Source organism: Python bivittatus, unplaced genomic scaffold (genome assembly GCF_059951505.1).
Source record: "Python bivittatus isolate LINGU-HERP-01145 unplaced genomic scaffold, Pbiv_v1 ctg000430_np1212, whole genome shotgun sequence".
Taxonomy (NCBI): domain Eukaryota; kingdom Metazoa; phylum Chordata; class Lepidosauria; order Squamata; family Pythonidae; genus Python; species Python bivittatus.
The window spans coordinates 1,869,304-1,881,749 of NW_028277071.1; the positions used below are offsets into that span (position 1 = coordinate 1,869,304).

Consider the following 12,446-nt stretch of genomic DNA (forward strand, 5'->3'; position numbering starts at 1 on the left):
TAGATTATGAATTGACCATAACAATAAGGGAAGTTTCTGAAGCTATAAAAAAGATTAAACCAGGAAAAGTAGCAGGATCAGATGTATTACCAGGTTCTTATTACAAATGTTTTGAGGATGAACTTCTACAACCCCTCCAAAATATGATGAATTCTATACTACAGGGAGGAAAGATGCCAGAGACTTGGAAAGAAACTAATATAGCATTAATACCTAAAGTGGGGCAAGATCTAACTCTAGCAAGAAATTATAGATCAATATCATTATTGAATAATGATTATAAGTTGTTCACAACAATTTTAGCAGATAGATTGAAAATAATTTTGCAAAAATTTATTCATGAAGATCAATGTGGATTTTTTAACCTAAAAGACAATTAAAAGACAATGTCAGAAGTGTTGGATGTTATAGAAGACTATATAGAATAGCATAATGAAAAACAAGCTGCGTTAATTTTTTTTTTTGATGCAGAGAAAGCTTTTGCTAATTTAAATTGACATATTAGAATTTTTCCAGGGAGAATTCAAAATAAAATTAATGGAAGATTTGACATTAGAAGGATACAAATGTCAATGGTTTTCCTATCTTCAAGTATTAATATCTACAAGTCCAGGTGTGATGGAAGGCATGAGCGTGGAAGGTTCTGGAATGGAGCTTCAAGGTTGCCAGGAGGGGGAAGAGACATTCCAGGGGAAGCACCTCCTCAGTCCCCAGCTGGAGTGTGGGAAAGCCAAGAGAATGAGACTGGCCCCTCACTAGGGCCTCATGGTTATAGTTACTGTTGTTGTAGTATAGATTTAGTCTGGTGAGATTGTCTATTAGGTGTAAGCTAATAAAGGAGCTAAACTGTTCTGGACTGTCTCGCTGTTGTTCTTGGGCTGAACCTGACATCAATCTCGCCAGACTAAATCTCATTCTCTTGGCTTTCCCATACATATATGCCCATATATATATATGGGAGAATATGTGGATGAAAGGGCTGAAATTTACATTGTTACAATCTTAAAGAGAATTTTTATAAAATGATGTATTGTTGGTGTTTGTCACTGGAAAAATTGTCTGAAATGTATAAAGGTACTTTGAATTTATGCTGGAAATGTAAACAAGAGGGGACTTTTGATCATGCTTGGAGGACATGTAAAAAAGCTAAAAAAAATTGGATCCAAATAGATGCATTAATTCAGAATATTTTAAAGATTAATATACAAGTGAAGCCAGAGATGTTTCTTTTGGGACTGATTGACAACGAGTTGGAAAAACTCATGGAATTTTGTTTTTATATCTGATGACAGCAGCGAGACTTTGATATGCACAACGGTGGAAAGATTTGACATTACCCACAATGGAAGAGTGGATGGTGAAGATGATGGAGCTGGCTGAGATGGCTAAATTGATTAGGAAAAGACACTGATTAAGTTTAATGCTGATGTGAACCCCCTTTTGGACTTCTTGCATGAAATACAAAAAAAATGAAATTATGATATATGGGTTTGATGATTAGAAAAAATATTACATGATAGAAGAATTAAAGCTACGTTGTAACCAATAGAGTAAGAGTAATTTAAATTTATGCCTATAACTGTTGTAATAGAAAATTGGAAGTCATTACTTTATATTTCTTTTTTCTTTCCTTTTTTTGTCCTTCCTTCCTTCCTTCCTTCCTTCCTTCCTTCCTTCCTTCCTTCCTTCCTTCCTTCCTTCCTTCCTTTTTCTCTTTCCCTACTCTTAAATATTATTTTATGTTAGTTTTTATCTTTCTTGCTTAAAAGTTTAATAACATTATTATGAAAAACATAGCTGAAATGGTACCGTACAGATGGCATGTTTTCTGGATTGAGTTGAGAGTGATGTAAATTGTTTGGTACTATCTGTAATATCAGCTTTGGTGGCAAAAGTCAATGGTTTTTAAGAGGTGGGAAAATCATTCAACAAACTTCAATGAATCTTGAGGTTTGTTCACTGTCTGTCTTTCTAATGTTTATCTTGATATTGACTCAGTTCTCTATTGCCACTAGAATTGGTTTGCAAAAGATTGAAAACCAAAATAGAACAACTTAATTAAATTATGTGGATTGCTTGCCTGAAAAATTAATATAGCCCCCTCAGCCCAAAAAGCACCACCCTCTGAGGAAATCTAAGGTGAAAGACAAATTCAGTCAAATTTGTTCATACTTTATTAGCTACATAGATAATTTATTTCATAATAGATTACTCTTTTGTGTACTATTGGAATTTGGACAGAAATTCAGTGTAACTGAAATGTATGAACAGCTCCATGAAATTACTTCTTTATTGATGTATATGAAGGTGGTTTTGAATGTCAAATAAGTATTCACTTCTTCAAAATTTGATCTTCTTCTTTTTCTATTTCTTATGTATTAAATGCTCTCTAGTGTTGAGCTGGGGCCTCAATATAATTATATAGATTTTGGGGATGAAGATGCAGCCCAGTAAGCCAGCACTGGAAGACAGGATAGAAAAGATCTCCACGGCCACCATGTACTTCCCCTTGGTGCTCAGGTAGGTGGGCACAAAGGTCAGCCAAACGCTGCAGAAAACCAACATGCTGAAAGTGATGAACTTGGCTTCGTTAAAACTGTCTGGCAACTTCCTGGCTAGGAAGGCCACAGTGAAGCTGAGAAGGGCCAAGAAGCCCATGTAGACTAAGACACAGTAAAACATGGTGACGGAGCCTTCATGACATTCTACTATGATTTCTCCAAGGAGTGTCTCCATGTCCAAGTCTGGAAACGGAGGAGAAGTGCCAAGCCAAACAGCACAAATAACTACTTGAAAGAAGGAGCAGAAGCAGATAATAGAATAGGCCAACTTTTGCCCCATCCATTTGTGAAATACATTTCCTGGCTTTGAGGCTAAGAATACTATAACAACTGTGATGGTTTTGGCCAAAATAGAAGAAATGGCAACAGAGAAGATGATGCCAAATGCTGTTTGTCGGAGGAGGCAGGTTGCCTTATTGGGCTGCCCAATGAACAGAAGGGAGCAGAGGAAACAGAGAAAGAGTGAGATAAGGAGAAGGTAGGTGAGGTTGCGATTGTTGGCTTTGACAATGGGAGTGTCCTGTTGCTTAATGAAGATGGTAAACACCAAAGCTGTAACCAGGGAAAAAAGAAGAGCCAGTGAAACCAGAATAATGCCCAGTGGTTCATCAAAGGAGAGGAAGTTCAGTGTCTTTGGAATGCATTCATCATGAGCTTGGTTTGGAAACTGATCCTTTGGACAAACCACACAATTCTCCATGTCTGAAAAAAGGAAATGAATTGTACTATTTTTAGTGCTGCCTTGTCTGGAGTCCTCCCATGGTAATAATTTCATCACAGAACCTCTGAAATTCTAGTACCCCAAACACATCAAAGTCTTTGACAGTGAGTGATCAAATCTTCCATTTTTAGAATGATTTGATCATGGCCTGTACTGAGAAAAAGTTCAAGTGGATTCACAATGCTTGAATGTTTCAAGAGCAAAAAAAAGGAGAACAGGGACTCTTGAAAACAGTCAGATTCACTTCATTTAGCCTAAGCTGTAACATCATAGATAGATGTTTATTTTTTAAAAAATATCTTTGCTAAGAATTATAAATGAGAAGAATAAAAGCAAATACAACTACAAAAAACTTCAAAGAATACAAACAGTAAAATACAAAATGAAAAAGAAAAAAGTGTGAAAAAGAAAAATGAACAAGAGAAAAAAGAAAAGAAAAGCTATGGTTTTTAATTATTATATCCCATCAGCAATTAGAGTAAGATTCCAATATGGGCCTAGAGTCATGGGTGATAGAGGCATCTTTTCTGCTGTGAGTCAAAGCTATGCTCCAGAACAACAGAGATATGCTTTAACATTATGCCTCTTACCCATTTGGCTTGATATCATCCTTTCTGGACATGGAGTGCAACCATAGCAGCAAAATTTCTCCCCTTCCTTCTTTGTCTTCCTGTATCCCAGAGGACAAGGGTCAGTGCATAAGGAAAGAGGTGGCAACTATCCAAAAAGACAGGAGGTCAGTAAAATATATATATTAGATCACTTGTCCTTAAACAGAGACCCTAATGACAGAATGCCAACATGATGCACCATGGATGGCCAGAGATAGCCCTACCATCAGGAAGAGTAGTGCTAATCCCTTGTGTTGGGGTCCCCTTGTAATTTGCTACATTTATGGAAAGTGAGGAGACTCTCCTTGTGTCAGCATGAAAAGAAACCTTAACTCTTGGGCCACTTAATTTTGTGGATGGAAATAGGGGAAGAGAACTCTTTACTGTTCAGCTGTAAGATCTCAAACATCTTGGCATATTTTGGGATCTCTGGCATAATATCTAGCCATGGCAAGGGGCGTACATGATTTTTGTCATTTAAACAATGTAATGATGAATATACCTGAGTAAATTCTGGTTGCCACTGAATTCTGTCCTCATGAATTGTGAAGGTTTTTCCTGGAGAAGTATGTGGGTGCACTTCTCCAACGTGGACCCTGATATAGGAGTTATTTGGGAAAGTGACCAAGTTCACAATGTCAAATCCAGCCTCTAGCTTTCCATGACCATTTAAAGTAATTTCATCTCCAGCACTGTTGTTGAAGGAAATTCTCTGCAGAAATGAGTGGATCTTCAAGAAGTGAAGAATAAGAGACAGGTTTGAAATATTCATCCTGTGTTCTTTCAATCAGTGTATGTGGATGGCTTTGGGTACTCTTCCCAGTGAGAAACCAGGGTTAAAGAATGGAACAACTTTAATTTTTCTTTTAAAATAGCATGGGTTTCTCTACAGAAAGTGATTAACTAAAGATGAGTATATCTGCTTTCTATGTGCATTCCTAGAACTCTTCCTGTGATCAGAACCTGTGCTTGACTTTCTAATTATGATGAAATTTCTATGAGGGTTTAGACCAATGCATGTGGATGTCTCTGTTGGACTTTTCCATGCCGCCTAGGGAAACTGAAATAGAATCTGCTCTCCCAGGACTAATACAGTATGATCAAATGCCTGCGATTTGTAAGGCTCAAATGAGATACGTACCAATTAACTTTGGGGAGTGCAGCAGTGGTGGGTAATGGGAAGGCCCCTCAGTTCTATTCTAACCGTGCAGGCCATTAAAAAGAAAATTAAGAGGAGGAGGTTTACCTGCCAAGGTTCCACTTTTTCTACTTTTCTGGCATAACTCTCCATTCCTCGGTGGGTGGCTGGAGGTGCGAGAGCTGCCTGCAAGCTGTGCGCCACAGCAGATACGGCATTATAGATGCTGTAGCTGTGGCCTGTCATGCTCATTTCAAAGAAAGGTGCAGGAAGAGTCTCCAGGGCTTCCTCTCCATGACATATGTCATTTGGACACTCAAAAGCTTGTTCCCAGAAGCTGGAAATAAAACCGTCTCTTTTCCTAGCAGAAAGGTTGATGTTCCGAAGAAAATTCTGAAATCCGGGGGACTCTTTTGTATGAAATGTGAAGGCAAGAGCACCATGAAATATTTGCATGGGAAATGACTTTTGTAGGATATGTAAAGTGAAGTCATTTTGGCCTGTTGTAATCCACACCTTTGCGGTTAACAGAGTCCCATTATAAAACAGACCAGTTAGAGGATAAACTCCTAGTAGTAATGCTGAAGCCAACCACATCACAGTTATGTTTTCGCCATATAAAATAATTGCATTGGCTTTTTTCTCTGTAAAAATGATGAGATGTCTCAGTGCTTCATGGATTATGACAGAAAAGCTACTTAAATGCATATTTTTTTCAAATCTTGCTGTGAATTCAGAGCAGATCTTATTTTTCAGAAGCAGGGGTTCCATGATTCGCAAAAAATGTTCTCCATCTAGGTTATTCACTGTGATGAGTCCTACCCATTTCCACCTGAAATGCAGAAGGAGTTGGATTAAACCCTCATACTGAAGAGCTTCATCGGGGACCATACGATAAAAGGAAGAAGAACGAGATTCAGTAGCAACTTCTAATTCAAAGAAACCATATGAAATCTAGAGGAAGAAAGCCGAACAAAATACCTAAACACTGAGAAACAAAAAAGCATGAAAGGAAAAATATATTTTTTTACAGAATTGTGTTATTTTAAAATGTTTCTTTTACCTCCAAATGTAACTGGAAGAAATATTTAAAATTTCTCGTATTTTGAAAATAATATCCCTTTTGTTTAGCATAAATTCTCTATACACTTAATCTTTAATTACTTATATATTTTGAATGTATATTATTGGGGACATCTCTAATAAATATTGTTACATAATTATTTTTAATCTTAGCTATTTGGAATACCTAAAACTCATTATGTGTTTGCTTGCAGAGGGAGGAATACTGTAGATTCATATATATCTCATGATCTCTAAACCATCAACTTATGAACATCAAAGGAAGAGAAGAAAGAGTTCTTTGTAATCTGTAATAATTCCCTGAGTGTAGAGGTTTAATTTCTACCTGAGGAATTTTGAAGAGCTGAAAAATTTCGGCCATGCGTGAAGAAGTGTCAGAACTCAGTCCTCCAATAATTCCCATGAGGTTTTTGGGGGTCCCACATATGTAGTTGGGGACAAACTTGTGCACTTTGAAGAGCAGGTCCAGACTGGTGCGATAGGTCATCTTGGAATCAGAGTAGCTGTCGTAGATGTGGAAGCCAAGGGTGACGTTAGGCAAGAGCTGGGGATCCTGATTGATCTCTTTGATGGCAAACTCCAGAGCCAAAATGTGTTGGTAGAACTTTGCCACCACACTGCAAAGCAAGTGATTTGGGTGATGAAAGAATAACTTGTATCTTTTTAAAATGCAAGTAAATAGTATGTAACAAAATGTAAAAAAATATTTAAGAGAAGGAGAAAGAGAAACAGTTGTCAGCTGGAGAGAAGGGAGAAGAGAATGAAAAGGAAAGGAAAAAGAGATTGAAGATTACATGAAATGAAGGAAAAGGAGACTTTGGAGCACTTCTGTCAATGAAACATTTCTCTTGTAAATTTTCTTGTGCCAACATGCTGGCTGGGGAATTCTGGGAGGTGAAGTCCCCACATCTTAAAGTTGCCAAATTTGAAAAACACTATTTTATACCATCTGTTCATGTCATGTTATTTTGGAATAAAGTTTTAATTGTCCATGAACAACTTGTGCTTTAAGTAAATGGGAGAATCAATATTGTGTTGTTGTTGTTTAGTCGTTAAGTCGTGTCCGACTCTTCGTGACCCCATGAACCATATTGCGCCAGGCCTTCCTGTCCTTCACTGCCTCCCTGAGTTTGCTCAGTTTTATGCTCATTGCTTCAGTGATGCTATCTAACCATCTCATCCTCTGCCGTCCTCTTCTCCTTTTGCCTTCAATCTTTCCCAGCATCAGGGTCTTCTCCAAAGAGATCTCTCTTCGCATTAGGTGACCAAAATATCTGAGCTTGAGCTTCATTATCGATCCTTCCAATGAGCAATCAGGGTTGATTTCCTTTAAGATTGACTGGTTTGACCTCCTAGCAGTCCAGGGGACTCTCAAGAGTCTTCTCCAGCACCACAGTTCAAAGGCATCAATTCTTCGGCGCTCGGCCTTTTTATGGTCCAGCTCTCACAGCCATACATTACTACTGGAAAAACCATAGCTTTGACTATGCGGATCTTTGTCGGCAAGGTGACGTCTCTGCTTTTTAATATGCTATCTAGGCTTGCCATAGCTTTCCTCCCAAGGAGCAAGCGTCTTTTAATTTCATGGCTGCAGTCTCCGTCTGCGGTGATCTTGGAGCCCAAATAAATGAAGTCTGTTACTGCTTCCATTTCTACCCCTTCTATTTGCCAGGAATTGATGGGTCCAGATGCCATGATCTTAGTTTTTTTAATGTTGAGTTTCAAGCCAGCTTTTGCACTCTCCTCTTTCACCCTCATCAAGAGGCTCTTTAGTTCTTCTTCACTTTCTGCCATTAGGGTGGTATCGTCCGCATATCTGAGGTTGTTGATGATTCTCCCTGCAATCTTAATTCCAGCTTGTGATTCGTCCAGCCTGGCATTTCTCATGATGTACTCTGCATATAGGTTAAATAAGCAGGGTGACAGTATACAGCCTTGTCGTACACCTTTCCCTATTTTGAACCAATCGGTTGTTCCATGACCGGTTCTGACTGTTGCTTCTTGGCCCGCATACAGATTTCTCAGGAGACAGGTAAGGTGGTCTGGTACTCCCATCTCTTTAAGAATTTGCCACAGTTTGTTGTGATCCACACAATCAAAGGCTTTTGCATAGTCAATGAAGCAGAAGTAGATATTTTTCTGGAGCTCTCGTGCTTTCTCCATGATCCAGCGAATGTTGGCGATTTGATCTCTAGTTCCTCTGCCTCTTCGAAACCCAGCTTGTACATCCAGTAGTTCCCGGTTCATGTATTGCTGAAGCCTAGCTTGTAGGATTTTGAGCATAACCTTGCTAGCATGTGAAATGAGTGCAATTGTACAATAGTTTGAGCATTCTTTGGCGTTGCCCTTCTTTGGAATTGGAACATAAACTGACCTTTTCCAATCCCGTGGCCACTGTTGCGTTTTCCAAACTTGCTGGCATATTGAGTGCAGCACTTTAACACCATCATCTTTTAGTATTTTAAATAACTCAGCTGGAATACTGTCATCTCCACTAGCTTTGTTGTTAGCAATGCTTCCTAAGGCCCACTTGACTTCACTCTCTAGGATGTCTGGCTCAAGGTCAGTGATCACACCAGCGTGGACATCAGGGACATTAAGATCTTTCTTGTATAGTTCTTCTGTGTATTCTTGCCACCGCTTCTTAATCTCTTCTGCTTCTGTTAGGTCCCTGCCTTTTTTGTCCTTTATCATGCCCATCTTTGCACTAAACGTTCCTTTCATATCTCCAATTTTCTTGTAGAGATCTCTAGTCTTCCCCATTCTATTGTTTTCCTCGATTTCTTTGCATTGTTCATTTAAGAAGGCCTTCTTATCTCTCCTTGCTATTCTCTGGAAATCTGCATTCAATTGCTTATATCTTTCCCTTTCACCCTTGCTTTTCGCATTCCTTCTTTCCACAGCTATTTGTAAAGCCTCATCAGACAGCCATTTTGCTTTCTTGCATTTCTTTTTCTTTGGGATGGTTTTAGTTGCTGCCTCCTGTACAATGTTACGGACCTCCGTCCATAGTTCTTCAGGCACTCTGTCTACCAAATCTAATCCTCTAAATCTATTCATCACCTTCACTGTGTACTCACAAGGAATATGATCTAAGTCATACCTGAATGGTCTAGTGGTTTTCCCTACATTCTTCAATTTAAGCCTAAATTTTGCAGTAAGAAGCTCATGATCTGAGCCACAGTCAGCTCCTGGTCTTGTTTTTGCTGTCTGTATAGAGCTTCTCCATCTTTGGCTGCAAAGTATATAATCAATCTGGTTTCGGTATTGACCATCTGGTGATGTCCATGTGTAGAGTCGTCTCTTGTGTTGTTGGAAAAGAGTGTTTGCTATGACTAGCTTGTTCTCTTGACAGAACTCTATTAGCCTTTGCCCTGCTTCATTTTGTACTCCAAGGCCAAACTTGCCTGTTATTCCGATTACTCCTTGACTTCCTACTTTAGCATTCCAGTCCCCTATGATGAAAAGGATATCTTTTTGGTGCTAGTTCTAGAAGGTGTTGTAGGTCTTCATAGAAGCGGTCAACTTCAGCTTCTTCAGCATCAGTGGTTGGGGCATAGACTTGGATGACTGTGATATTGAATGGTTTGCCTTGGATACGCACTGAGATCATTCTGTCGTTTTTGAGGTTGTACCCCATTACTGCCTTTCCCACTCTCTTATTGACTATGAGTGCAACTCCATTTCTTCTAAGGGTTTCTTGCCCACAGTAGTAGATATAATGGTCACCCGAATTAAATTCACCCATTCCCGTCCATTTCAGTTCGCTGATTCCCAAGATGTCGATGTTCAATCTTGTCATCTCATGTTTGACCACATCCAGCTTGCCTTGGTTCATAGATCTTACATTCCAGGTACCTATACAATATTGTTCTTTACAGCATCGGACCTTCTTTTTGCTTCCAGATACATCCACAGCTGAACGTCCTTTCGGCTTTGGCCCAGCCGCTTCACTCTTTCTGGAGCTACTTGGAATTGCCCTCCGCTCTTCCCCAGTAGCATATTGGACACCTTCTGACCTGAGGGGCTCATCTTCCGGCGTCATATCTTTTAGCCTTTTAACATTGTCCATGGGGTTTTCTTGGCAAGGATACTGGAGTGGGTTGCCATTTCCTTCTCCAGTGGACCACATTTTGTCAGAACTCTCTGTCATGACCTGTCCGTCTTGGGTGGCCCTGCACGGTATAGCTCATGGCTTCACTGAGTTACGCAAGCCCCTTCGCCATGACAAGGCAGTGATCCATGAAGGGGCAATATTGTGTACCTTCTCCCTAAAACAGGAAACTTCAAGTTAAAGAAGAGGTAGGAGAAGCAACCAGGTTAACATCTATAAATGGACTTCTTCTTCTTCTGCTCCTCTCCAAACAATTCCTGCTTTCATCATTGCTTGTTTCACAGTATAATTCTGGTATGTGGCCCATATAGCTATTAATTTGAGGCTTTCCATTGAGAATGATTTCAGTAGGTTGGAATAAGCAGAAGTAAATGCAGATTGATAATTCACTATACATGAAATGATTTTCACTTAAGAGAGAATGAAGAAAAACTTTGCTTCTGATACTGTTTTTTTCCCACCCCAGCACTTATTGCATTTTTGTGAGGGAGAAAAAAAGTCTATTTAATCTACAGAGCTAGATTAATCAATCTGTCTCTCTAGATCTGCTCTTTGTAAAGAGACAACCTGGAAAGATTGAAGGCAAAAGGAGAAGGGGATGGGTGAGATGGTTAGATAGCATCACTGAAGCAATGAACAGGAAATTGAGCAAACTCCAGGAGGCAGTGAAGGACAGGAAGGCCTGGTGCGATATGGTTCATGGGGTCACGAAGAGTCGGACATGACTTAAAGACTGAACAACAACAACAAAGTTTTCTACCTTCTCCTACAAAGGGAAAAACTAGCAAAAAAAGAATAGCTTAGTTGAGTTGAATAAGAAAACCAAAATGGTCTGAACTTTTAGGAAGAAAATGTTCCACTCTCAATAGAAAGACTAGAGGTAAATAGAACTTACGCATTTGTGACCATACCAAACAGAAGACTCTATTCTTAAAGAAAGGAATGGCTGGAAATATGTATTATTTAGGAAGTGGTCTATAGTGTTTTCATTCTTGAGCAAGTTAACAGTTGGTTCACAACAGTACTGAAGAATATAGAAGAGGTCTTTTTCTTTCTCATTGGTACAATTGCGACCAAATTGAGCCCTCCTGATCTTTTCATAAAAAGATGATTCTAGATTCATGTTCTGCAGCCAAAACAGAATACAATTGGCCCATGAAAGGTCAATAATTCTACTATTCTTATTTTTTTTTAATGTTATGTTGTAGCTATTGAACCATTCATAGGGCAGAGAGTTTGGCTGAATGCTAGCAAGTTAGTTTTGCATGGATCTTTCAAGGTTTAATTCCTGGGAACACCAAAAGCCAAGGAATTAAGCAAGTGGTCAAGGGAATCACTTATCTCTAGAGCTGCCTCCAATGGCATGAGATAGGATAAGGTGAAAAGGACAAATAATTTGATGTATATAATCATAGGTATATAGATGGTACATACTATATGATCCATTCATATTTTTAAAACAAAGAATGAAGCCCCCCCCCCTTTAAAAAGACAGGAGGAACTGGTGGCCATAGAAATATAAAGCATTAAAAATTTAACACCAGCGTTCGAAGACTTGAAAGACCAGGTAAGGGACAGAGTGTAATGGAGAAAATTTATCTATGTGGTTGCTAAGAGTCGATGACAACTTGATGGCACAAAATCAATAAAAAGAATTAACATCAAACTTCACCCTATGGTTCAGACTGGGAATTGATTCCTTACTATGGGAGGGTAGTTGACTGCTCAGAAGGGTGCATATTGTAGATATAGTTGGGGAATGTAAAATGAAGGAGCGATACCATCCCACCAATGATGTATTTGCCTTCCTGGTACCATTCATGTGGAACAGAAACAGCAACATTTCCAGTGCACTGGACAGTTTCTACTGTGATGGTCAGCTGGGAGGTCAGCAGTAGAACCACTCTCAGCAGTACTATAGCCCCCATTGTCCTGCAGCCAAACATCTGTCTGCATTTTGTCACTCTCCTGCTTCCCTGCAGCACCATTCCAGCAGTCAACCTTGGTTCATCCCAGTTGATTTGATGGACCTCTAACTGCTGGCAAGAGAGTTCTTACAGTTACAAAGTTATGTCCTGAGTATTGACTGAATCAGTCATCTGAAGCTTCACCTATGCAAAGACGCTCAAAATTCAGACAGAGAGAGTTCCGACTGACACCCAAACCTAACCAAATGCATGAATGGGAGCATAGACCTTTATTTCTGTTTTTGACTAAG

The 12,446-nt window shown here is 39.2% G+C and overlaps 1 protein-coding gene across 1 annotated transcript; it reads right to left on the bottom strand.

Annotated features, from left to right (window-relative positions):
- Positions 1-2,364: 2,364 nt before the first annotated feature.
- LOC103051469 (vomeronasal type-2 receptor 26-like) lies at positions 2,365-6,038 on the bottom strand. The gene is made up of 4 exons (XM_088144081.1): positions 5,140-6,038; positions 4,396-4,623; positions 3,873-3,999; positions 2,365-3,263 (listed from the first exon to the last, which is right to left on the bottom strand). Exons 1-4 carry the CDS (start codon positions 5,920-5,922, stop codon positions 2,365-2,367), a joined length of 2,037 nt encoding a protein of 678 aa, XP_088000207.1. The 5' UTR covers positions 5,923-6,038.
- Positions 6,039-12,446: the final 6,408 nt, after the last annotated feature.

Coding starts and splice junctions, on each gene's coding strand:
- LOC103051469 (XM_088144081.1), bottom strand. CDS start 5,922: ATGGTCCCCGATGAAGCTCTTCAGTATGAGGGTTTAATCCAACTCCTT. Junction 4,624..5,139: donor AAAAAGTGGAACCTTGGCAG/GTAAACCTCCTC, acceptor CACTTCTTGAAG/ATCCACTCATTTCTGCAGAG. Junction 3,264..3,872: donor GATGATATCAAGCCAAATGG/GTAAGAGGCATA, acceptor TCCTTTTTTCAG/ACATGGAGAATTGTGTGGTT.